This window comes from Oryctolagus cuniculus, chromosome 11, assembly GCF_964237555.1.
Source record: "Oryctolagus cuniculus chromosome 11, mOryCun1.1, whole genome shotgun sequence".
In the NCBI taxonomy this organism is placed as follows: Eukaryota; Metazoa; Chordata; class Mammalia; order Lagomorpha; family Leporidae; genus Oryctolagus; species Oryctolagus cuniculus.
Genome location: NC_091442.1, coordinates 25983684 through 26010430, shown reverse-complemented (window position 1 = coordinate 26010430; position 26747 = coordinate 25983684). Strand labels below are relative to the sequence as shown.

The following is a 26747-nucleotide window of genomic DNA, read 5'->3' as shown; positions in this document are numbered from 1 at the left end:
ACACTTCTTCTTTTTTTTTTAAAAAAAGATTTTATTTATTTATTTGAGAGGTAGAGTCACAGACAGTAAGAAGGAGAAACAGAGAGAAAGGTCCTCCTTCCATTGGCTCACTCCCCAAATGGCTGCAACCACCAGAACTGTGCTGATCCGAAGCCAGGAGCCAGGTGCTTTGTCCCGGTTTCTCATGAGGGTGCAGGGGCCCAAATACTTGGGCCATCCTCCACTGCTTTCCCAGGCCACAGCAGAGAGCTGGATTGGAAGAGGAGCAGCTGGGACTAGAACCGGCACACATATGGGGTGCTGGCGCCACAGGTGGAGGATTAACCTACTGTACCACAGCGCTGGCCCCCCAGGCTGCTACACTTCTGATCCATCTCCCTGCTAATTGTCTGGGAGAGCAGCACAAGGTGGCCCAAGTGCATGGGCCCAATCACTCACAGATCAGGCTGAAGCTCATAGCTTTGGCCTGGCCCAGTCCTGGCTACTGTGGTAACTCAGAACCAGTGGATGGAAGCGATCTCTTTCTCCCTCCCTAAAACTCTTTCACATAAATAAATACATTTTTTAAAAAAAGATTTATTTATCTGAGAGGCAAAGTCCCAGAGAGAGAGAAGGAGAGACAGAGAAAGAGATCTCCCATCCACTGGTTCACTTTCCAAATGGCCACAATGGCCAGGGCTGGGCAAAGCCAAAAATCAGAGCCAAGAGCTTCGAGTTCCAGTTGCGGCTGCTCCGCTCTGGATCCAGCTCCCTGTTAATGTGCTGAGAAAGGACTTGGGTCCCTGCACCCACGTCGGGGACCCAGGTCCACCCAGGTCCACCCAGCTCCAGCTGCTGCAGCCATTTGGTAAGTGAACTAGTGGATGGACAATCTCTCTCTCTCTCTCTCTCTGCCTCTGCCTCTCTGTGACTCTCCCTTTCAAATAAATAAATAAACCTTAAAAACACACACACACACACACACACACAACCTGCATCCATATGGGATGCCAGTGCTGCAGGCCATGGCTTTAACCTGCTGAGTCACAACACTAGCCCCAGTAAATAAATTAAAAAAAAAAGTTCATACATAACTTGTATTATTAAAAAACTGTATGAATTTCAATTTTTTTCTATCTTTCATGAATTTTTTGAAGGACCTTTGTATTCTGACAGTTTGAAAATATTTGTTTTTTAAAAAATACTTTCTTAATAGTTCCAACAAAAATCACAGCGAGTTGATCACCTGAGATGGCAACCTGAAAATAACAGTAACGGGCCGACAGGTGGCACAGGTGAAGCCACAGCTGCTAACACTCATGTTCCATACTAGAGAGTGAGTTAGTCCTGGCACCTCTGCTGTCATGTGAGTTTCCCACTAACACATCCTAGGAAGCAGCAAATGATGGCTCAAGTGCTTGGGCCCATGCTACCCACAGGGGAGACCCAGATGTTGTTCTGGGCTCAGCTTCAGCTTGGCCTAGCCCTGGCTGTTGTAGGAATGTGGGGAGTGAACCAGCAGATAGAGGATCTCTATCTATCTGCCTTTCAAATAGATGAAAATGAATAAGCACTTAAAAATTGTATTTATTTATTTAAAAGGCAGAATAACAGAAATGGGGAAGAGCGCTTCCATCTGCTGGTTCACTCCCACAAATGGCTGCAACAGCCAGGGCTGGGCCCAGATAAACCCAGGAGCCAGGAACTCCATCCTGGTTTCCCACATGAGTGGCAGGGTTCCAAGCATTTGGTCTTCTGCTGCCTTCCCGGGCACATTAGCAGGAAGCTGGATATTAAGTGGAGTACCTAAGACTTGAACCAACACTCCAATATAGGATGCTGGCCTAACCCACTGCACCACAACACCAGCCCCCTAAATAAACATTTTTTTTTTTTTTAAAGTAATGATCGTGGCTGCCAGGTACAGCCTTTGGCACCGGTGTTCCATATGGATGCTGGTTCGAGTCCCTGCTAATCTACTTCCAATCCAGCTCCCTGTTAGTGCACCTGGGAGGGCAGCGGAGGCTGACCCACATGCCACCCACACTGGAAACCCACAGGAGGCTCCTGGATCTTGACCAGCCCAGCTCCAGCTGTTGTGGCCACTGGGGAGTGAACCAGTGGATGGAAGACTTCTCTGTCTCTTCCTCTTTCTCTGTAACTCTGCCTTTCAAATAAATGAATAAATCTGAGAGAGAGAGAGAAAGAAAGAGAGAGAGAGAGACAAAGAGAGAGCCACTGTATGCTATCTCCTTTTTATAAATGAAGAAACTAAGGCTGGGAGAGATTAGGTAATTTGCTAAGGTAACTTATTTTTTTTTTTTTAAATGTATTTATTTGAAAGAATTACAGATAGAGGTAGAGCCAGAGCTGAGCTGATCCAAAGCCAGGAGCCAGGAGCTTCTTCTGGGTCTCCCACATGGGTGCAGGGGTCCAAGGACTTGGGCTATCTTCCACTGCTTTCCCAGGCCAGAGCAAAGAGCTGGATTTGAAGTGGAGTAGATGGGACTAGAACTGGCATCCCACGTGGACTGCAGGCCGAGGCTTTAACCTGCTGTGCCACAGTGCCTGCCCCTAAGGTAAGTTCTGAGCAGATGGGCTTCAGCACTGGTTTGTACTGAATGATAAATGTCTCCCAAGGAGGCACTGACAAGGCGGGTGCCAGGAATACAAGGGGCAACTGCTGCCTGGGAGGGCTGGGGCCTCCAGAGCCCCCTCCCCATAGTGTTTATCACACTGTGATGGGAGGTAAGGAAAGAACACGTGTATTCAAGCTACCCCTAGGGCAACAGGAGTCTCTCCTTCTACGCAGACTCTCATGGCACCCACCCAATCCCCAAGAGAGCGGTGGCAGGTGGGTCTTTTCTCCTTGGAACTGTGGCGGTGGGGCACAAGGGAAGATGGAAAGAAGTCTTACTGGCTCTTCCTTCCCTTGGGCAAGAAGCCTGTAAGTGTGATCAGGTGCATGTTCCTCACACGGGAGGGTCCTTGAACCCAAGACGCCTCAGAGAGGAGAGACTGGCACAGCCCTGAACTGCCAGCTGAGCTAACTCTCTCTAAACATTCTAACTAGGTCATCAGGTTCCTGGAGAAGCCAGCTGTGGCTGGGAGTGGGGGATGGGGAGGGAAATTCTGCAGTCTACCAAGATCCCTACTTCCCTTCAGGCCCCACCCTCCCAGAAATCTGCACCTGCTCCCAAACTGACTCTGCCCCCCAGCTGGGCCCAGCTGTCAACGGCTCCCAATGCCCCACACTTGCCTTACTTGGGCAGGAACTATGGGGGCTTCTTGGGCAGGAGGTACCTTGTTGCTACCTGAGCCCTTCAGAGAAGAAGCTGTGGGGCAGGGAAGGGCTAGCTTCTCCTGGAGGGAATTTCTGGCTCCACAGACAGCAAGAAAGCTAGGCACCTTTGGGCCTGCCCAGGGTACCGTACTGGCATTGTCACAGCAGGTGGCAGGGGACAGGTGATGTTTACCCTGCTGAGGCCAGAGCTGCCAAAAGGCTTCAATCAATCCTTTGAACCTGCACCTGGCCCTGAGCCCCAAACAACAACCAGGGCACTCGATCTCATCTACAGGTTGCAGGTGCCTCCAGCTTTTATGTACCTGTAGTTCTTCCCCAGGAGTTACCAGGGACCTGACTCCACTCCATATGTGCTCTGGGCCTCTCCAAACTGGATCCCCCTCCTCACCAACCACCACATCTTGCTATTCAGAGGCCTCCGTCAGTCACAGGCTCCCCCTTCCCTGACTAGTTCTATTGCCAGCCCAGGTCCTCTTCACCTCCAGCCAGTCTGCCTCCTCACTATCTCCCCAACGCTTCGTACCCATTCCACCTTTCAGATCTGTTTGGGTGCTTCCTGTCCATCTGCTCTGCCCTTGCCACATTCTTGTCAACTATTTAAAGCCCTCACTGTCCTAATAGGCAATGACATAGCTTCCCACACAGTCAGGCACTGTGAGAGGTGGTGTGCGCCGTAACAAACAGGTGCTGAGTGTCTCCGGTGTTACCGAGCACTTTGCTAGGAAACAGGATTGAACCAAAGAACAATTCTGGGAACTTCGGTGTTACTGAAAGAAACAGACAGGAGGCATGCAAACGTGGTGGCCTCTGGGGATATGATATTTGAGACCTGAGACCTGAAAGAAGATAGCAACTACTCTGATCGGATCTAGGGGCAGAGTGATTCAGGCAGAGGAAAAAGAGCGAGCCTATGAGGAAGAGACTGCCATTATCTCCACCTTACAGATGAGGAAACTGAGCCTGAGTCGGAATTCTACACCGCACTGTGGAGACAACTGGGATTATTCAAGTCCCCAGTGACCCAGCTCCTTTCTGACCCTTTCCACTGTTGGTGCCAAACGCAGTCAGGATCAACAATGCAAGCTGGCTGGGGAAGAGGTACAAGCTGATGATGCAGGCTGAGGGTGGAGGCCTCAGGGCTGAGTAATCAACTGGGTAGCTGATGGTGGAAGTGGGCCCAACTGGCAGAGGCCCAGGGCACCTGTGGGATGCAGCTACTGGGTCTAACCTCTTCTGCTTTTGCAGTCTACACCACAGATTTGGCAGGTTTGCCTCAAGCCATTCATGAAGAATCTTACGTTTATTCCCATAGCTTCAGTGAATTTACTTCCTTACTGGCAGAGATGTTTTGGTAGGCTAACCTGCATCTGACATTAACAACCTTTCAGGTTCATTGAGCAGACCCTGGGTGAGCTCTTGCCCAACCCTAGGCCCTTTGCCAGGAACTCAGGGCTAGTCCAGGCCTGCAAAGCAGCAATGACACAGTGGCTTGAGGATCGGCTTTGGCACCTGACAAACCTGAGTGCAAGACCAGCTCTGCCACTGATGAGGTGTGTTACTGCAGCACTTGGCAGAAGATCTCCAAGCCCCGGATTCTCCCTCTTCCCACCAGAGCATTATGAGGACCAAACAAGGTGGTACGCCAAGGGCAAGAACCAAGCACTGGGCACACAGCAAACAAGCACTCCATACCCAGTATCTGTTATTAGTACTAAAAACACATTTGGGTTTCACTTTCTCATCTATGCTTTGCTTGCTCTGCTAGGTTGGCATTTTTCCTTCAGTCTCATGGATGAGAATTTGAAGCTGATTTGTCTACTGTCACAGCACCAGCAAGAAGTCAGTTGCACATGGGAGTCCAGAGCTTTGTCTGAGCATGTGCTAGAACTGAACAATGCACCCTAAAGATAACGAGCCCTACCTGATGTGTCCGGAACCCAAGTGGATGGATGGGTGATGCACCCATAATGACTGAGAGGGCATGGATACACACCACGAGGGGTGGGCCTCAGTGCCACTCACAATGGCCACAGTATCCCCAACACTTAGCACAGTTAAGGCCCTCACCAGTATTTACTGATTTACAAAAGAACAAAATTCCCAGGACAGCTCTGAGCACTGAACCCAGCCTGAGAGGTAGCAGGTGGCATGGGTGACAGTGGATTAAAAGCAGAACAGATTCTGAGGTTGCCACTTGCTGCGGGACAAGCTCCCTTGCTTTGGTTTCCTCTATGAGTCACTCAGCTCACCTACCTCACTGGGAGTGAATTTGGTGAATTAAAGTACTACCAACACATCAAAGGGATTGTCATTATGCTACTGACTACTAAGATACTAGAGCATTTTGAAGCCAAATGCACCCCGAATTTGAACCCAGTTCTTCCTGGTCCTACTGTGAAGCCCTGGGCATATCATTTTCTCTGGGCTTCATTTTTCAAAACCATAAAATAAAGACATCTCCTACTTTGTAGGATTCTTAATGATTAGAGATTAAAAAGCAGCCTTTAGAGTAAAACAGACGTGGCTTCCAATCCTGACTCTGGCTCTTGCTAACTGTGAGTCCTCTTAAACCTCACTGCCCTGTAGTGATAAGGTTTGGGATTAGTAACACAGATGACACCACGTACTGAGGGTTCGTGAGCCAACAATCATCCAAATGCCAGTGGATGGGAAGAGCGACATAGCGCCATGTTTAACTGTTACCCTCCCAGGCTTTATGCTCCATGGTACTGCCCTGGATAAGTTCCTCAACCTCTCTGTGTCTCGGTTTCCTCATCTGTGAAATGGGGATAAAAATAGCACCTACTTCAGAGCATCGCTGTGCGAATGGAATTAATTCAATCACGCAAAGCACTGTGAACAATGCCTGGCACAGAGCAGGAACTCAATAAATGTTAGGTGCTATTAATAGTAATGTTAACAATAATATTAATCATCAGGCGGAATAAGAGGGAGGGACTGTTTAATCCTGGGACCTGGGCAGCCCATGGAATAATTCCAGAGAAGTCCCAGGGCAGCTGTCTGTAGGCAAGGTGTCAGTCAAGAAACGCTTCTGTACAAAGGACTTGAAACTGGGGCTCCTAAGCAAAATTCCCAGCTCGGTTGTTGTTGAGGAAGGGGGGGGGGGTTGTCAAGGGGGGGGTGTCACCAGCCTCTGGGGAGACAAGTCAGGCTCCTTGGAAGGGACACTGTGTTCCTGGCCCTGCCTGGCTCAGGGGAACAAAGGCACGTGTGTGTGGCCGGGGAGGAGGGAGGGGAATGTTTCCCTTTCAAGAGCGGAACAAAGGATCTGAGGCATAGTTGAGTGCATTCCAATCCCCTCCCAGGCCAGCTCCCATTCCTCAGATGATTCTCCAATAAGGTTTTCAACCTTCTGGTTTCCTCCAGAAAGGTGACTGGGGGAAGGGGCCAGGGCTACTGGCTGTTTCACTCCACCCTCTGTCATCAATCTCCAAGAGGCAGCACTTATCTGTGCCAAACTTCTGAGCTCTCTCTTAGGAATTTCTGTCCTATGCAAGGATGGAGTGGAAACCCCAGGGGAGCTCAGGATTAATGGATGGCACAGGGCACCATCAAACGACAGGTTCGGCTCAGGAGGTCCATGGCCGAATTGCTACCAAGTGATGGAGCCAAGGAGAAAGCCCCCACAGCAGAGCACTGGGTGTGGGGACAACGGCCGGCAGAACTAGGCAGGATGATCTTCTCTAAGTCTTAAAGGAGGGCTCACAGGCTGCAAGGAGAAGCTAGGTGAAGGGGGAATGGGGAGGGAGCAAAGAAAGTAATAGACAAGAGGGAGTCCAAAAAAAGGAGTTTGGGAGGAGTTGGGGGCGCCTCTAGGGACATTACTTTCCAGTTTCCACAGGCTTGCCGGCAGGCATCTGGCTACAGGGCTGGGACAGGAAGCAGTCCATGGAAGTCACTGCAATGGCATTTCCTGAAGAGCAAGAGCAAAACCTCTAGTTCCGAGGGGAGCTCTGGAGTCTGCCCAAAAAGCCCTGCAGTCTGCAGCTTTCTGTAAGCTTGGCCTGCGTCTCCTCTGAGATGAAACCAAGCAGCAGGAGGTCTGAAAGGTGGGTTCTGTCTGCAAAGACATTATTCGCAAAAAGCACTAAGTAATAAACAAGAAGCTGAGTGAGGCCCCTGAAGCAGCCCTGGGACAATGCGGACAGTGATGCTATTCTGAGGAGTTGACACATTCAATCTTCACAATAAGGTGGTGTTATTATTAGAGCCATTTACATGTTAAAGGTCCAGATTTGAAAATTCAAGCCCTGCCTCTCCTCCTGAGGTCACCTGGGCAAGCCCCTTCAGCTTCCGCACCTGACTTCCCTCTGGTGACGAAGGTGACACCCTTCCTGCTCACCTCTCAGGGCAGCTTCAAGGAAAGAGAGGCAAGGCAGATGTGAAATCAGTATTTGTCGGCTGTCCGTAACAAAAGCCTGGCCGGGGCCTGCCTGCAGAAGAATGGGGTATTCCAGAGTCTGGGAATGGGTCTCCTATGAGTTCCGTGGTAAAAAAGACAAGAACTATGATGGCATCACAGTGCCATCTCTGCCCATCTCCAGCCATGCCTGGCAGTTGCAGCAACCTTTTCACTGGGGTCCCTACAGTTCAATCACCACCAGGGCTTACCATGTCCTGTGTAGTCTGGCACCAGCTCCCTCTCTTTGTGCCCCTCCCCCTGGCTGTCTGTTCTCCAGCCACATAGACCTTGCTCATCCTTGGGAATGCTAAGCGCCTCCTTCTTGAGTCCACACCCTCTGCTTGAAACACTTTTTCTAAGGGTACAGCACATCATCCATCTGCTTCAAGTCTTCGCTCCAGTATCACTTTTTGTCGGGGCTCAGGACATACCAACCTAAAATATGACTAGGAAACCAGAATATGTCACCTTAAAAATATACTTCTTTGGCATATTCTGGGCTCTGCAAAGTTGAAACTTACATCTACAGAAGAAATCTATATGAGTAAAAACATCTCTATCAGAAGAGGGCTGCTCCAGACAACTTCTATCACGCAAGACTTATCTGTGTGACAAGGCGACCTTTATTAACCATACAATTCCTATACCATATCAGCATTTGTGTGGCTACCAGCCCCTCAGGAGTCCCAAGGCACTATTCTGTATCTCAGGATGCCATATAAGGCTTCAGTCATCTGACTTTTAAGTCCCATATTTTGTAGGACTCCTATGTATATACATGGGTAACAGAAGTGGTTTTTATTTCCTTCTTGTTAATCTGTCTTATGTCAATTTAATTCGCAGCTCAGCTAAAGAACCTTGGAGGGTGGAGGGAAACCATTTTCACTTCCCTACACCTTCTTTGGTCTTTTTTTATTATTTTTAAAGATGTATTTATTTATTTGAAAGTCAGAGTTACACACAGAGAAGGAGAGGCAGAGATTGAGAGAGAGAGAGAGATCTTCCACCCGCTGGTTCATTCCCCAGTTGGCTGCAAGGGCTGCAGCTGAGCCGATCCAATCTGAAGCCAGGAGCTTCTTCCAGGTCTCCCATGTGGGTGCACAGGCCCAAGGACTTGGGTCATCTTCTACTGCTTTCCCAGGCCACAGCAGAGAGCTGGATTGGAAGTGGAGCAGCCAGGACTTGAACTGGCGCCCATATGAGATGCCAGCACTGCAGGCAGTAGCTTTACCCGCTATGCCATAGTGCCTGCCCCTCTTTGATCCTTCTTAAAATGACAGGCCCATCCTCTCTTCCTAGGCATGTCCTATGCCTCAACCTGTTTTATCTTCCTTGTAGCACCCATCACCTGCTATATGAGGGTGCTCATATAGTTTGCAGGAAATGGAATTAAAAGATAAGTTTATGGAGCTTGGAATAAACGGGTGTACCAGTTAAGAAAAAGTTTGGAATGTCTGCATCCCATACTGCAGTGCCTGGGTTTGAGTCCTGTATTTGCTCCTCATTCCAGCACATCCTGGGAGGCAGCAGGTGATTTCTCAAGTATTTGGGTCCCTACCACACATGTGGTAGACCTGGGCTGAATTTCTAGCACTTGGCTTTGGCTTAAGCCAGCTCTGGCTGTTGAAGACATGTCTTTCTCTCTCTCTCTCTCTCTCTCTCTCTCTCTCTCTCTCTCTCTCTCTTTTTTAAAGATCTTATTTATTCATTTGAAAGGCAGGGTTAAAGAGAGAGGGAGAGACAGAAAGGTCTTCCATCTGCTGGGTCAACTCCCCAAATGGCCACGATTGGACCTGGGCTGATCTAAAGCCAGGAGCCTGGAACTTCTTCTGGGTCTTCCATATGGGTGCAGGGGCCCAAGCACTTGGGCCATCTTTCACTGCTTTTCCAGGGCATAAGCAGAGAGCTGATGGGAAGAGGAGCAGCCAGGACATGAACCAGTGCCCATACGAGATGCCGGTACTGCGGGCAGAGGCCCAGCCTAGTACACAACAGTGTTGCCCCCCAAGACATTTTTTTCTTTTAAAAGATTTACTTATTTATTTGAAAGTCAAGAGTTACAGGAGAAAGGAAGAGATAGAGCAAGAGAAAAAGAAATCTTCCATCTACTGGTTCACTCCCCAAATGATCGCCAACAGCCAGGGCTAGGCCAGGCTCAAGCCAGCAGCCAGGAGCTTCTCCTGAGTCTTCCACGGCGGTGCAGGGAACCAAAGAATTGGAACAGATGGGAATTGAACCAGTGCCCATTTGGGATGCCAGTGTCACAGGTGGCAGTGTTATCTGGTACACAATGCTGGCCCTTGTTGCAGACATTTGAAAAATGAACCATCATTCTCTCTCTCTACCTTACAAGTAAAATAAATTAATTAAAAAAAATTTTAATGGGTAAGTTTACTTTGATGCAAAAAATTTCTAAAACCATGGGAGCTATTACCTGCAATGCTAGCATCCCACATGAGCACCAGTTTGAGTCCTAGCAGCACTACTTCTAGTCCCAGCTCCCTGGGAATGTGCCTGGAAAAGCAACAGAAGATGACCCCAGTGCTTGGGCCCTTGCTACCCATGTGAGAGATCCAGATGGAGTTCCAGGCTCCTGGCTTTGGCCTAGTTCAGCACTGGCTATTGTGGCCATTTGGGGAGTGAACCAGCAGATGGGAGATTTCTCTCTCCTTCTCTCTGTCTCCCTTCTCTCTCTGAAACTCTGCCTTTAAAATAAAATAAATAAATCTTAAAAAAAAAAAAAAAAATTCTGAAACCAACCATACAAGTATATGTGGTCCATTGCTAACCAAGATGTCACTATGTGATGCATGACTAGCCACATATTTTTTGTCTGTCTCAACCCACAGAATGTGAGCTCCAGGAGGATAGAATTTTAGTTTTGTTTATTGCTGCACTACCAGTTCCCAAGACAGTCTGGCAACAGCAGGAGCTCAATCAATGTTGGTTGAATGAATGAATAACTAGGTAAAGGGCTACTCCCATTCTGGTATGAAAGGGGTCTGTTTCTTTTTTTTTTCTTCCTTTCTTTGAAAGGCAAAGTGCTAGAGGAAGAGGGAGAGAAAGAGAGAGATCCTCCATCTGCTGGCTCATTCCCCAAATGCCTGCCACAGCCAGGGTTGGGCCAGGCCAAAGCCAGGAGCCAGGAACTTCATCCATGTCTCCCGTAAAGGTGGCAGGAACTCAAGTACTCAGGTCATCCTCTGCTGCCTTTCAGGCCAATCAACAAGAAGCTGGATGAGAAGATGGAGGTGGGACTTGATCCCAGACACTCTGTTTTGGGTTGCTGGGTTGTAGGCATCCAAAGTGGTCCACATGGTCTGCCTCAAACACCTGCCTCTTTTTCATTAGGTGCCTGTTAGGCCCAAGATCTTTGCTCAGTGTGAGGGGACAAGCGTGGACTCCACCCTCAGGAATCGCCTAGCCCTGAGAGACAGTAGATCTGTTAGGTATGTCTTGTCTGTACCTAGTCAGACCCTCCCACTGTCCTTTGCATTTTCCAACTTTTGCTGGGTTCCACGCCAACAGAAAAGGCTTAGTCCCCTTTCCTTAAGTTACCTGAAGCTGGTACTCACATTCTCCTGGGTGTGATCTTCCCCAGGCTAAACAAAAGACCCAGTGAGACTGCCTGCCCCTGGGAACTGAGACAGCCTGCCGGCCAGAGGGCCCAAAGAGAAAAGGCTCTGGGAGCAGAGTGAGCCCTTCAAAGAAAGAGGGAGTCCTTAGGGAGGACCCTGGAAGTGCACTACAGGTCGGGGTGGGAACAGGGTCTCTCTTAACTAAGGCAGCAGCAGATTATGTTTCCATAGAAGAGTGGCTCACTGGGAATTACCCCTTCATCTACCCACACTACACCCACACAGCCACACTGCTGAGACAGCCCCACACTGGAGGCTGGGGTGCCAGAGAGGCAGGAGCCTCTGCACAGAGGTCTATGTTCAGCCCACTGGCCTCAGGACAGGTATCTGCTGCTGCCTCCTGGACCCCCCAAATTCTGGTGACTGCCCACCCACACAACAAGAAAACCCTGCAGGTTCCCTAGAGGCCCCCTAAAAAATACCTGGGTAATTTTCAACCAGAAACTGAAGGGCTTCATGGGGTAGTGGGGAAATTATTCCCGGGAAGTCTGGAAAACCCTGTGAGGGCGACAGTGTTTTGAGAGCAACCTAAAATGAACGTACAGAACAAGTGGGTGTTCCAAGGGGCAGCCCCGAGACTCTGCTACCTCATTTTTGGACCTGAATGAGATTACTAAAAATTTCCACTTTTGGGGTTTCTGATAGGGTTTCCCCCAAAAAACCACAGCATTGCCAATGTCTGCAAAGGGAGCTAAGGCGGTTCACCTACGCATACACAGGTGCTGCAGAGCCCTGCAGCCTGGGAAAGGACCCCTCCCGCGTGGCTCTCAACAGCGATGTCTCCAGCAGGCTAAAGGGTTTCTCCAGGGACTGCTGACCCAAAGGGCCCTGGCCCCCCGAAGGTCCTCACCCACACTGCCACTGGGAAGCCCCAGAGATAGTCCCTTCAGGGAAGGTCACCAGCACAAACAGTCCACTTGAGTATCTCCTGGGCTGGTTTTGTTTCCTCAGGAGTGAGTGGGGCTGGGAGGCCGGGGTGGGGATGGAGGTGGGGGTGGGGCGGCACGGCAGGCAGAGTTCAGTTCCCTGAGGGAGGAAGCCCTTCACTAAAGAGTGCTTCCACCCTACAATTAATGTCGGGGAAGGGCTTTTGTTCTAGATCCTTTACTGGAGTCCAGCTATGGAGCTGGCTGTCATTATTCCATTTTACAGGTGGGAGACAGATGGACAAGAGTGACAGGTGACTCCGGTCAGGCAGCATCTGGCATTCCAGTCTGGGGAGTATCACCTGGCAACTAAGGAGAGATACTTGGGGCAGGCCACCTCCTCACACACACACCATTCTGTCAGCTACCAGCAGGCCCTAAGAGGGCTTTAACAACGAAAAACTTAACAAGAAGCCCACTCTGATTGGGCCAAACCTGAGACTCACTTGACACCTGTCATTCCTGAGTTTTACCAGTGTGGTTACCCACAGGCCTTTCAGAACCCGCTGGGGAAGACAAAGGCACTGTTTTCCCCACAGCTACTTGAACAAAGCTAAGATCACATCACAGCTCACAGAGAGTACCTTCACAGGTATGTTTTGATTGGCCACTAGCATCTCTGGCTTTCTCTGCCAGTCTGTCTGGGTCACTTTGTTACTCCCTGGACAATCTCTGTAGACTTTAAGGGTTTAGGCTTTAGAGTTAGGTCAAGCTTAGTATAAATTCTCACTCAACTGGCTGAGGGACACCCAGGATCTGTCACTTGTCACTAGGAGCCTCATGTGAAACTGGGAATAAAACCATCTATTTTGGTCACTATGGGAAGACAGGAAACAGCATGCCAATTCCACAAGGGAAGGGCCTATGGCTGGTTATGGCCAACACCTAGCGCCCTGCCCACCTCCGTAAACGCTCAGCAAACTCATTGCTTAAGAACCTAACACAATGCCTAATACATAGGAGGGTCTCCGTAAAGGCTAATTTCCTTCCCTTTCCTGTGACGATGCCAAATTTAGACAACATCCGTCGGCAGGCAGAGTGGCCCGTAACTCCTACGCTCAGGGATCCCTCAGCTGAGGCCTCCAGGCTGAGCTGCTACTGCAGTAGCCAGTCACTGCTGCTCAGAGCAGGGTGGCACCTTTCCCGGCTCGCTCGGAGGGCTCTGACTCAAATGTTCTTCACCCACTGGTCTCAGGGGAAGAACACACTCCCAGGAATGGTTCTGACACAACTCGCTCTTCTACACACGTCCTCTGTGTTCACTAAGAGGAAGCGACGTGTGTGTGTGAGTGTGAGTGTGACTGTGTGTGTGTGTGTGGTATGTTGTCCAACGGGCTCTGACATTTTTCAACGAGGCGATGGGAGGTGGAATTTCCATCCAGTGGCGGGCGAATGGACGGGCCCAGGCCTGCTGGGTTTTAGACCTTTTTCACCCGCAACGCTGGGTTGCTGGCAATTCTCTGATTGGGACGGCCCTCTGCAGACTGGCTGGCAGACCAGGCACCTCTCCCAACCTGCCTTTTGTTTATAGCTGGCCACAACTCACCTGGTATTAGGACCACTGGCCAGAGACAGTGGTCAAGGCAAAGTGGGCAACTGGCCCACGTCCCTCCACAGAGATGCCTCCGAGGGTGTGTCTGTAGTACTGGAATCCTGGAATCAGCTGAACAAATATTTGCCCCCAAAGAGAATCAAAGCAGGAGGGACCAGGAGAGGTCATCACACAAAACCCAACAGGAACTGTTTAATCATTTATCCCCCAGGGAGTTCATTTACAGAATGGCTTTTCAAGTCTATCAGCCTTAGCTCCAGGGAGCCTCCGGCCTCTACCACCCCCACCCCCACCCCCACCCCCACCCCCACCCCGTCGCCTACTGACTTGACCCCCTAGCCTTTTTCAAGAGCCTGCTGAGGAGATGAGCTGAAGTTGCAAAGAAACGGGAAACGAGCCAGGGGGTGGGGTTCCAGGAGAAACTCAGGAGGTTTGGCTCCACGGTAAAACCGAGTGCCGGCCACGCCCCGGCCCAGCCCACGACAATCACATTCCTGGCATTCCTGAGTCCAGGTGCGCGGCCCTTCCACCTCTGCTCCCTCAATGGATGACTTATTCCCCACAGCCTGTGGATTTTCTGCATTTTCTGAGGGAACAGAATGCCTGTGTTCCGCACCTCCCCTGGGCAGGGAGACCAGCAAGGAAACAGGACCAACCCCGCCTGCAGTGACCACTGGTGCAAAAGGTCCCTCCACCACCTCCTCGTGACTCAGGGACGGAGAGAGACACCTCCCTGTCTGGACTGGGAGCTCCCTGGCGTCCCTCACTCTGCTCACGCCACCTCCAAGGCTTCCAGGACTCTGCGAGACCAGGCGAGCTGGCCACGTTTCCCAGTGCAGGAAACTGAGGCTCAAGAAAGTAAAGAGCCTGTCCAAGGTCACACAGCTGGCCAAGAGAGAGGGCTGGCGCTCCCACTCACGTCCAAAGTCTGACACCAAATCTCAATGGCCCACAGAGCCCCACAGACTGACTTCTTGCCTTGCCAGCCGGCCAGTCAGAGGCAGAGCAGCTGGAGCTCCTCACCCCACCCCAGGCAGCGAGTGAGGTGCAAAGTCCTGGGGCTTAAAGCGTGACACAGCAAGAGCTCCACAAACAGGCCAACCGTGCAGAAAGTTGCAAGCTGTGTGCAGCACCAACTCAGGAGGTGCAGCACCAACACGAGTGGCACAGCCCACGCTGACCTAGAATCGGACAATTCCGAACCCACCAAGCCACTGGGGGGAACTCCTGCTTGGCCACATAAGAAAACTCTGAAATAAAGGGAAGGAAGCCCAGGTCAGGACGGCCAGTCCTGGAGAAGAAAGGACGCAGCGACTTGTGGGTCCCCGGCACGCCACCACCTGCTCCAGACATTCTGCTTGTCACCCTTTCAAAGCATGGAGAGCCACTGCTCCAGAGTGAGGGGGGCACTGGACCAACCCCCCACTCACAGATCAACACCTCAGCTATTCTGTGCTGAGAAACTGGAAAATAAGCATGGAAGATCAGGGTCATGAGGGTGCCCAGATGGAAAGAACCAGGTCTGGTGCTGAAATGGGGCCAGTGCCTCCAACAGTCATCTAACTAGCAGAAGCTGCAGGGAAAGGCTGCTGGGGGTCCTCTGACAGAGGCCAAAGCACAGGGACAAATGAGGGGTGTGGTTCTTACCCAGCCGCCGTTCTCCTGGATCCAGGGCTCCAGGTGATCATTCAGGTAAGTGGCCATCCACGCCGCGATCCGACTCACCAATACCTCCATCTCCTTGTCCACGCTTTCCACGCACAGTGCCCCGCCGAAGGAGAAAAAGGCCACAATGCGGCCCCAGTTCACCCCATCCCGGAAGAGTTCGTTCACTACTTGTTCAAAGCTCTGATATGCTGTCCCTGGGGTGATGTGGAGCTGGGATGTCAGGTCGCTGAATGCCCGCCGGTACCGCAGTTCAAACTCGTCGCCTGCCTCCCTCAGAGCCTGCTTCACTGCTGTCATGGGGATCACCTCCCGGGCATCCAAACTGCTGCTGTGGCCAGTGGCTCCGTTCACCGCGGGGCTGTCCGCCGGGTGCCAGGCTGGGTTGCCATTGATGGCACTGGGGGTCTCCATCTCTGGTCCAGTCCCTTCCGGGGCCTCAGTCCTGTTCTCTTCCACATCGCTAAACTGACTCCAGCTGTATCCTTTCTGCGAAAGCTTGTAGGAGAGAAAGTCAACCACCAGCTCCCGGTTGCTCTGAGACATTTTTATAATAGGGATGGGCTCAACCAGTCCATTGTCCAGAACACCTGCTCAGGGATTCTCTTCTGTGATCCAAAGCCAAAATAAGGCTCTGAAGGGAGAAAAAGAGCTTTAGGGAAAGAAAAAAAATTAGTATAAATGCCATTTCCCCCCGCAACATCCCCTTCCCCTTCCAGGTACCAAAACTCGTTTCTTTGTGGCTCCTATGAAGGTCTGGGTCTAGGTTCCACGAGACTTCAATGAAGTCAAATTGTAAGCACCACTGGGCTCTGAATCATCCCACTGGCCTCTTTTATCCCAGCCACCCCTTTTTCTCCGAAACGCTGTCCTCGGAAAGTCACCCCATGGGCAGTCCCCCCACCACCACCCGCCGCCCCCGCACCACCTACATTCAATTCCGTCTAAGCCGGCGACAGCAGGCAGGTGCACCCCCGTAAGATCTTTTGTATCATAGGTCGGGAGAGGAGGTGGCGGCAGGCCGGGATGCCGGTAACTCAGCCGGCTTCGCGGCGGCTGGCGAAACAAACAGCTCCGGCCGGAGGGATCATGCGACCCGGCAGGCTGGGCGCCCAGAAGGCGACACAGGAATTGCGACGCTCAGGAACCAGCCCGCTTGCTGGCTTGCTCCTCCATTGCCGGGATCCAGGGCCGCCGCTCCGCTCCGCTCCGCGCCCGCGGCCTCTAGCCACCCGGGAGCCCAGCCCCCTCGCTCTCGCACGCCCCTTGGCTCTCCGCCTCCTACTGGGAGCCAGGAGAACTCTCCCGGAGGTGGCTGCTGTAGGCTTAAGGTTTTTCTTTCTTTCTTTTTTTTTTTTTCCTCCTTCACTCCGGTCTATTTAAGTACCAGCCCTGGGGGAGGTTCCCGAAACCCTGAAGGGACTTCTCAATGGGGCTCAGGGTTTCGATGAGGGACGCGGGGAGGAGAAAGCTGCCTCCGATCTGCCATCTGACTCCGGGAAGGCCACCCCCGGGCCTTTCCGGGAAGCTGAAGGCCGGAGACCCCCAATAAACGCCGCTGATTTTCTTTGAATTCCCCAAAGGCCCTGAACGTGGCGGTGGGGGATTGCCAGGTCCTCCATTCCCCGCCCGGATACAATGGCCGCCGGCGCCCTGCACAAAGACGGGGTGAGGGGGAGGCGCTGGGCCTCTTCTCGGGTCGGGAAGAGGGGTCGAGGCCTGCTTGAGGCCCCCCACGGCTGAGACCACGTTTTCCTAGGGACAGGCCCAAGGCGGCTTCTGGGAGCCCCAAGAGGGCTCGGAGGCCGGGGGCTGAACCTCTCCGGAGCCCGGGGTGGGTGGGCTGCGGCCTTGAGGCTTCTCCCGCTCGCTAGGCCGGGTACCCGCCGAGCCACCGCCCCGTTGCTAGGCAACCACCCTCCCTCAGGGGCGCCCCCTAGACCTTTCTGGGAGGAGGGGTCTAGCCCCCGGCGGCCCTCCCCCGGCGTAGCCAATCGGCGAGCCCAGTCGGCACGCAAGCGGGACGGCGAAGGCTCCCATTGGGCGTATCGCCTGTCACACAGAGGGTAGGAGGCGTTCTCACCTGCAAGTCCCGCGAGCCGTGGGGGGCCACATCCCCCCTTCATCGGCCAGGTGGTTTCCAGACGCGACGGTTCTTCGCCGCCGAGTTCTGTGCCGCGGACCCAGGCCGGCCTACCTGGCTGGCTGCTCGCGCGGTCTCTCTCCAACAAGCCGGCCTCAGTTTCCCCTGAAGAGACCGGGGGAACTTGCAAGCTCAGTCACTTCCGGTGCTGCGGCAGCGCGCGCGAGCCCGAGACGCACAGGGAGTGCGCGCCTTGAGTGACTCGAGTCAAGACTTGGGGGAGAACGCCCCCTTGCGGTCCATCTGGGGAATCGGAGACGTGAAAAGAATCAGCGTTTAGGTTCAGGTTTCCGTTCGTTTCATCCGTCTGCCGGTTTATATCACGGAAAAAGCGTTGCGTTGTGGCTAAGCACTCTGGATTCCAACTCTGCTAGATGGGAAAGTTTCTCGACTTCTCAGTCTCCTCAAGTGGGAAATGGGATATAGGACATACAGCCCCCCGCTGAGTGTGAAGATTAGCAATGATTATTAGGGCGCTGTCTCAGGCATATGGGCGCCGGCTGGTGTCCCGGCTGTTCCACTTCTGATCCAGCACCCTGCTCTTGGCGCCTGGGGAGGCAGCGGAAGGTGGCCCAAGTGCTTAGACCCCTGCCACCCATGTGGGAGACCCAGAGGAAGCTCCTGGCTCTGGCCCGGCTCAGACTGGTTGCAGCCATGTGGGAAGTGAACCAGAGATGGAAGGTGTCTCTCTCCCCCCATCTGCCCCTCTCTCTATAACTCCAACTTTCAATAAATAAATCTTAGCAAAAAATAGGTACGGGACGCGTGTGTTTAGCCTAGCGGTTAGACACTGACATCCCACATCAGAGAGCTTGGGTTGGGTCCTAGCTCTGGTTCCTGACTCCAGCTTCCTGCTATGTGAATATTGGGAACCTTGGGGCAGACCCGGATTGGATTCCCAGCTCCTGGCCCCTCCCTAGCCCAGTCCTGGCTGTTACAGGCATTTGGGGAGTGAACCAGCTGGTAGAAGCTCTCTTCTTCGTGTCTCCATGCCTCTCAAATAAATAGAAATTTAAAGATAAAAATTAGACATACAAGAACACTGAATATTAAAAAGATGTAGAATGGCCGGCGCCGCGGCTCACTAGGCTAATCCTCCGCCTGCGGCGCCGGCACACCGGGTTCTAGTCCCGGTCGGGGCGCCGGATTCTGTCCCGGTTGCCCCTCTTCCAGGCCAGCTCTCTGCTGTGGCCAGGGAGTGCAGTGGAGGATGGCCCAGGTGCTTGGGCCCTGCACCCCATGGGAGACCAGGAAAAGCACCTGGCTCCTGGCTCCTGCCATCGGATCAGCGCGGTGCGCCGGCTGCAGCGCGCCGACCGCGGCAGCCATTGGAGGGTGAACCAACGGCAAAGGAAGACCTTTCTCTCTCTCTCTCTCTCTCTCTCACTGTCCACTCCGCCTGTCAAAAAAAAAAAAAATGTAGAATGAAAACGTAAGTCCTCTCGCCTGCTCTCCAGTATCCAGTTGTTGACAGGAGGAGTGGACAGTGAGAGAGAGAGAGACAGAAAGAAAGGTCTTCCTTTTTGCTGTTGGTTCACCCTCCAATGGCCGCCGCGGCCGGCATATTGCGGCCGGCACACCGCACTGATCCGAAGCCAGGAGCCAGGTACTTATCCTGGTCTCCTATGCGGGTGCAGGGCCCAAGCACTTGGGCCATCCTCCACTGTCCCCCCCGGCCACAGCAGAGAGCTGGCCTGGAAGAGGGGCAACCGGGACAGAATCTGGCGCCCCAACGGGGACTAGAACCCGGTGTACCGGCGCCGCAAGGCGGAGGATTAACCTAGTGAGCCTCAGCGCCGGCGGTCATCACTCTCAGCTCCCTCCCTGTGTGGCCTTTCAAACATGGCCAGTGTATTCAAAAGCATATCTATACCTATAGGTGAAAATGTTTACACTAGGGGTAGCACGCTCTAATGCTTTTATTCAATGAGCTGTGCATTTTGAAGCTGCCTCCGTTTTTTAAATTAACACACAACTTGACAAGGATCTTCCACAGCTCAGCTGCCCTGCCTCTATTTGAGATCCTCTAGGGAGTTTCTGATACTTTGCTGTTACACACAATGCTCTAACTTGTCCATGTAGTATTCTGTATTCATGGGAGTTTTTCTGTGAACTCCTGGAAGTGAGATTTCTGGTAAAGGAGTTGAAGAATTTCTTTCCATTTGACTATTTTTTAAAAGTTTATTATTTATTTGAAAGTTACACAGAGAGAGGAGATGCAGAGAAAGAGAGAGAGAGAGAGAGAGAGAGGTCTTCCACCCGCTGGTTCACTCTGCAGTTGGCCACAATGGCCAGAGCTGTGCTAAGTAGGAGTCAGGAGCTGCTTCTGTGGCTCCCACGTGGGTGCAGGGGCCCAAGCAGTTGGGCCATCTTCTACTGCTTTCTCAGGTCATAGCAGAGAGCTGGATTGAAAATGAGAGCAGCTGGGACTCGAACCGGTGCCCACATGGGTTGCCGGCACTGCAGGCAGTGGCTTTACTGCTATGCCACAGCGCAGGCCCATCTATTTGACTTTAATGAATGCTGGCAAAGTGCTCCCCCAAGCAGTGGTTCCAGATCATCTTCCCATCAGTTATGCAGGAGAGTGCCTGTTTCCTATACACAGTGTGTCAGCAAACATTTTGGTCCTTGCTAATCAGATGGTAAAAACCAAGTGGCACTTCTTTTTTTTTTTTTAATATTTATTTATTTAAAAGTCCGAGTTACGGAAGAGAGGCAGAGGCAGAAGTAGAGAGAGAGAGAGAGAGAGAGAGGCCTTCCATCTGCTGGTTCACTCCCCACATGGCCACCATGGCCCGGGCTGGGCCAGGCCGAAGCCAGGAGCCAGGAGCTTATTCCAGGTCTCTCATGTTGGTGCAGCAGCCTGGGGACTTGGGCCATCCTCTGCTGCTTTCCCAAGCAAATTATCAGGGAGCTGAGTCAGAAGTGGAGCAGCTGGGACTCGAACCAGTGCCCATATAGGATATCGGCACCTCAGGCAGTGGCTTTACCTGCTACACCACAGCACCAGCCAGCTGGGCTACATCTGATTTACATGGGTGGTGTCACAATTATTGTAACACGGAAAGTGCCATCAGGCAGTCTAATGGTGACGGGGAAGTCCACAGAAGGCACATAGGCTTCCAGAGATCTGAACTCCTGCTGCTGTGAAATACTTACTTGGTCTTCATCCCCACTTCCGGACACAATGCTGCTTCAGATCCTTGCACTCTCCCAAGTGCTGTGTCTGTGTTCTGATGAGTTGGCAGGTGGCCGGCAGCCCCTGTGGAGTCTTGTGATGAGAGTTGGTCACTGGAAAGACCAACCATTGATAGAGGCTTGGGCCTTTCAGCCCTCCCCCAACCTCTGGTGTGGTGAGGGAGGCTGGCGATCAATCAACGCCTGCATCATGAAGCCTCTGTAAGAACCCCAAAGGAGTGGGTCCAGAGTGCTTGTGGATGACTTGACCATGTGCAGGTTTCGAGGCTGATGTCCCAGAGAGGGCACGGAACCTGTCCCCCCACCCCCCATACCTTCTCACCTTCTCCTGAAGGTGCTCTGTGCTGACCCAGTGAGCGGGAGCAGGAGTATTTCTCTGAGTTCTGTGAGCTGCAGGCCAGGTAACCCCAGGTCACAGCTGGTGGGTGGGGAGTCCTGGAGGCCCTGCCTCGTGCCTGGGGGCCGTCTCGTGAGTCTGGGCTTCTGCCCGTGGGAGCAGCTGCTCCCTCCAGGTGAATGAACTGCACTGGATTAGAGGCCACCCAGCTGCTGCCCATGGCTGCAGCATCGCCTGTGGAGGGTGGGGTGGGGTGGGAAAAACCTCACACACCTGGTGCCAGAAGTGAGTTGTGAGGGTCTGCTGGGAGAGACTGGGTTGAGTTTTTTCTTGAATTCTCAGGGCTCTGTTGTACCGGCCCATAAAGGAGAGTTGTGGAGCCTTTAGTTGACTGCGACCTGACTCTAGGCCTTGAGCCAGAAGCATCCCAGTGAGCTGGAGTCCTGGCCCTCAGAAACTGTAGGAGATAATAAATGCTCGCGATTTCCAGTTGCTAAGTTTGGGGGGATAGATAACTCAGGCACATGGGAGACCAAGAAAAAGCTCCTGGCTTCTCTCTTGGCTCCTGACCTGGGCCTGCCCCAGCCCTGGGCATTGTGGCCATTTGGGGAGTGAACCAGGGGATGGAAGACCTCTCTTTCTGTCTTTCTCTCTCTGTAGCTCTGCCTTTCAAATAATAAAATAAATCTTTTTTTTAATAGAAATGTTCTTAGTAAGCTGAATTTATATGTATGCACAGAAATTTTTTTGCTTCATTATCTTTCATATACAGATACATAAAATGTATACACATTTGTATCTACTCTATGTCAGATAAAATCAGTTTTAGAAAGACTAAGAGATACAAGTATACTAAAATGCTAATAGTGGAGATATTGCCACTGAAGGATAGGATATATTTTCTTGATTATTTTTTGTATTTTCCAAATATTAAAAACATGAAAGTATTACTTTTAAAACTTATTTATTTATTATTTAGAATGGCAGAGAGAGAGATCCCCCTTGTACTGGTTTCTCCACAAGTATCTGCTACAGCCAGGGCTGGGCCAAGTCTCCCACAGCATGGCAGGGACCCAACGACTGAGCCATCACTGCGGTCTCCCATCATGTGCAGTAGCAGGAAGCTGGAATCAGGTGCTGGAGCCAAGGAGCAAACCAGGCACCCTGATATGGACGCAGGGGTCCTGAGTGGTGTCTTAGCCACTGTGCTGAATGCTGGCCCTGGAAAGCATTACTTCTATATGAGAACTTTAAAGACATGTAGGGGTGGGTATTTGCTTTGTGGTTAGGATGCTAGTAAAGACATCTGTTGTGTTCTACTCCAGACTGCCTGGCTCCTTCAACACAGCATAATGTTTCAGATTCATCTATGTTGTAGCATGTATGGATAAACCACATTTTAATTTTTTTTAGATTTATTTATTTGAAATGCAGAGTTACAGAGAGGCAGAAACAATGTTTTATTTATCCATTTATCATTTGGTGCACATTTGGGTTGCTAAAGATTTATTTTGGGGCCAGCACCCAAGGGCCTGGGTACCTCCACTGCTGTGGGAGACCCAGAAGAAGCTCCTGGCTCCTGGCTTTGGCTTGGCCCAGCCCCAGCCATTGTGGCTATTTGGGGAGTGAACCAGTGGATGTAAGACCACTCTCTCTGTCTCTTCCTCTATCTCTGTAACTCTGCCTTTCAAATAAATAAATTAAAAATAAATAATTGGCAGTTAAAAAAATTTTAATTGTGGAAAATTTCAAACACATGAAAAAGTACATTTATGTGTTTATGTATGATGAGCTCATCACTCAGGTTCAACACTTGTTTACTTGTGGCTAATCTCGTTTCATCTGAACTCCTGCCTGTTTATTTCTGCTGCATACTCCCAATTATAATTAGTTAATTAATTAATTATATTTAAAATGCAGAGAGAGAGTTTCCATCTGCTGGTTCACTCTCTGAAATGCCCACAACAGCTAAAGGTTGGGAAAGGCTGAAGCCAGGAGCCTGGAACTCAGCCTCGATCTTCCATGTGAGTGGCAGAGACTCAATACTTGAACCATCATCTGCTGCCTCCCAGGATGCACTTGGGGCTGGGAACCAGGCACTCAGGTGTGGGATGTGATCGCCCCAAGTGGCGCCTTAACCTCCTGTGCCCCAACACCAGCCTCACCGTCAATGACTAGAGTCATTTCATTCCTTCTAGTTCCACACATAGCTTTAAAAAACAAGGACTTTTAAAAAACAAAACAAAACCCTATTTTTTTTTAAAGACATTAGATCTTTTCTCCTGTAGTTTTTGGGTAAATTTTATTGATCGCACCTCTGTGGTTTTAGACTTACTATAATGTATCAGTATGTATGAAATCTAGGGTGTGAATCCCCCCTAAATGTCTCAGAATCCCTAACAAAGTGGAAAACAACTTAGACAACTTACATTTAACAACTTAATGGAGCAATGAACAGCTTGGCCAGCTTATGGAAGTAGAATTTTGGGCTATGATGTTAGGCAGCATTTATGGCCTGAAGACGGGAGTGGGGTACAGGGAGGCTTAATGTATTACAGCTTGCAGTGCGTGATTGAAGCTCAGATGCTGTAACTGACACTCCTCCATTTGCTGGAAGAGCACCGTCCACTACTAAATTAGTCTTTCGTTTATCTACTAAATTAGGTTGTGGTCCTTATGTAAGCACCTAAGCACTGAGGCATCCTCAATTCAAATTTAGTTTAGCACCACCTATTATTTTTCAAAATTCAGATGACACCTCCTGTGTTTTTCCTCTTCCCTATGAATTTTAGCGTCAACTTGGCAGCTTTCATGACAAAACTTATTGGGATTTTCATTGGCATTGCCTTGAACTTTTAATTTGGAGAATGTACATCTTTATATTGTATCTTCATCCATTAACAAGGAATATAATCTCATTTAATTTTGTTATTCAACGAAGTTTTACTGCTTTTATTTTTCCCACTGAGGTTTGGAAGCTTTGTAATTTTGTTGCTATTATGAACCGTATCTTGTTGTTATTATTATTTTTTTAATTTATTTCACAGGTAGAGTTATAGACAACGAGAGAGAAAGACAGAGAAAAGTCTTCTGTCCCTTGGTTCACCCCCCCAAATGGCTGCCACGGCCGGCGCTGCGCCCATCCGAAGCCAGGAGCCAGGTGCTTCCTCCTGGTCTCCCACGCGGGTGCAGGGGCCCAAGGACTTGGGCCATCTTCTACTGCTTTCCCAGGCAGAGAGCTGGACTGGAAGAGGAGCAACCGGGACTAGAACTTGCGCCCATATGGGATGCCGGCGCCGCAGGCGGAGGATTAACCAAGTGAGTCACTGCGCCGGCCCCAGATTAATTTTTAAAACTAGAGTTTCCTTCCCCGAAAGCTTTGGAGAGGTCCACGATGCGAGCTGTTCCGTCATCTAAGCGGAATCCCCACCTCTTCCGTCGGTACCACCTTCCCCAAACAGTTCGGAGCAGAGCATTCCGGGCTCTGTAGTACCGTCCTTTCAAGAGCTGTTCTGGAGGCGACAAAGGCGCACAAGACTACATTTCCCAGGAGACTCGTGGGCGGTTGGATTTCTGTTCCGCCTACCAACTTCCGGCGTCGCTGCGCATTCTAGGGCCAATCGGGATGCTAGGATTGCCGGTCCCTGCGGCTCTGATTGGTGCATTCGACTAGGGTGCCCGGGTTCAAATTTTCAACGGTACGAGTCCCGCGGCGGGCTTGCGGGAGCTTGGTCGTCAGAGCTGAGGCGAGGAGAGACCCGGCGAGCTGAGGTGAGGTGAACCGTGGGAAGACAAAGGGGAACAGCTCGGGCGCGAGGCTCCATTCTTGATTTTGGAACGGCTGGAGGTCGGCTCCCATCTCGTAGTGCGGTCCGTGCCTCTAGGCCTGGTCTCTGGGGCCGTTGGGGTGCCGAGGGCCGCCTAGGCCCGGCGGGGTGGGAGCGGGGGCTTTTTTGGGCCGCCGTTTTCTTTGAGACAAGATTTTTCCACGGTCTGTAAGGGAAATAGGGGGAATAAGGAGTTGCGGGAGGCTATCGGCCAATAATAGCGGCAACTAGAATCATTGCCGTTCTCTGCGTACGCGTTCCAATTTGATTTTCTCCCAAGCCAACGAAGTAGATGCGGTTTACAAAGGAGGGAAGCGAGACCCAGAATATAATAAACTTCTAGAAATGAGTGTGGTATTTGATGGAGGAAAACAGATGGGGCCCCAACTACGTTTCAAAACTTTGTGTAAGATAAATGGTGATAGAACATGATTGAGGGAGAGTTTACTTCCTGTTGGCGGTGTCTTCTAGTTTGGATTTAACGTGAATTCTATTAGGTATATTTGTCAATCCTATCCCTTTTTATCAAATCCCTTAATACCCTTTCTGATTTCCTTTCTTAGGACGTTAATAGATTGGAGGGGGAAGGAAAGCTATGAACCGGCTTTTAGTATTGTAGGATTGGTTTACGCCTTATTTTCTTGATATATGGTTTCTTTTTCTCACAGTTTAATAATATTTCAATAACAGGGACTTCCCCAAATCATTCCTGCTTAGAAAAGTATTTTTGACTTGCTGATTTTGCTTTAAATTAATCGCTGTGCTTTCTGGTTCAGCTTTACCTTGTCCTGAAATCCTGCGTTCTTCCTTTGAGTGTCTTTGCTCATCATATGCCGCCGTCAAAAACAGGACAGTTGGCTGCTGTAGTAAAGATATTCTTGTATTGTGAACTGAGTGTATTAAGCTACCTGTCAAGCCACCCCCAGATCATACTTGAATACCCTTGTTAAGGTAGCCAGTTAGTTGACCTCTGAGGGTCTACTGTGTGGTAGAATCTGCGGGTATACAGATATGTGAAGGGCTTTCTGGTATGCTTGGGAACAAAAAGATGGATTCAGATTGATAAGTATCAATCAGAACAAGACAAGGCAAAATTTGAGTGCTTTTTCAGGGCAGTTCAGAGGTGATGGAGATCAGTGAGGCTTAAAACAGGCGGAGGTTGCTTTGTGTGGAGCAAGTGGAATGCACACTGGTTCTTGAAAAGCAGAGTTTGTTAGAGACTGGAACAGTCATGGTGCACAAGAATCACTAAGTATCTGTTTAACTGAATAGGCAGGAGAGCACTATCTAAATTGACTACAGAATTGTGGGTATGGAAAGCTGGATCAGATTCAACTAGTTTGAGTTTTTAAACTCTTGAGATTATTTAAATAAAATAGGGTTATTTTGGCCAGACTTATGCTGAAATCTATATTCCAACATTGATAAAGTGAATTATTCCACAGTAGGGATTAAGTTTGTCCAGGAGAAGGGATTATGTGGGAAAGTTCTTAATTTCTTTTTTAGATACTAGGGAAGGTTGTTCAGAATCCTATATCCTCTCTGTATTTTTTCCTTTGGTCTTTCCTGGATCTCTTACTTGATTTTCTTTATGAATTGCTGGGGAAGAAAGCAGGAGGGATTTAAATGCTCTTTGACCAACTTAATTTTCTTTGCCATGGATAAGCTTAGGAAGCAGGAATTAACTACTGAGAGATTGAACAACAAAGTGGTTCTGTGAATACAATGTATTTGAAACACAAACCTAGAGATCAG

The 26747-nt window shown here is 50.6% G+C and overlaps 2 protein-coding genes across 10 annotated transcripts in view; one reads left to right on the top strand and one right to left on the bottom strand.

Annotated features, from left to right (window-relative positions):
* BCL2L1 (BCL2 like 1) overlaps positions 1–17809 on the bottom strand; it is a 57924-nt gene extending 40115 nt beyond the window's left edge. Inside the window, exons 1-2 of one of the 6 annotated variants that reach the window (XM_008256139.4) lie at positions 17571–17809; positions 15470–16139 (exon numbers count right to left, since the gene is read on the bottom strand). In XM_008256139.4, coding sequence (XP_008254361.1) covers positions 15470–16033 — 564 coding nt within the window. In that variant the 5' untranslated portion in view covers positions 16034–16139; positions 17571–17809. 6 annotated transcript variants of the gene reach the window in all.
* Positions 17810–24000: 6191 nt separating this feature from the next.
* The window catches only part of TPX2 (TPX2 microtubule nucleation factor), a 54145-nt gene continuing 51398 nt past the window's right edge, over positions 24001–26747 (top strand). For all 4 annotated transcript variants that reach the window (XM_070051967.1, XM_008256161.4, XM_008256162.4 and 1 more), the window contains exon 1: positions 24001–24936. The gene's annotated coding sequence lies outside the window, so the exon portion shown is untranslated. The remainder of the gene's footprint in view (positions 24937–26747) is intronic.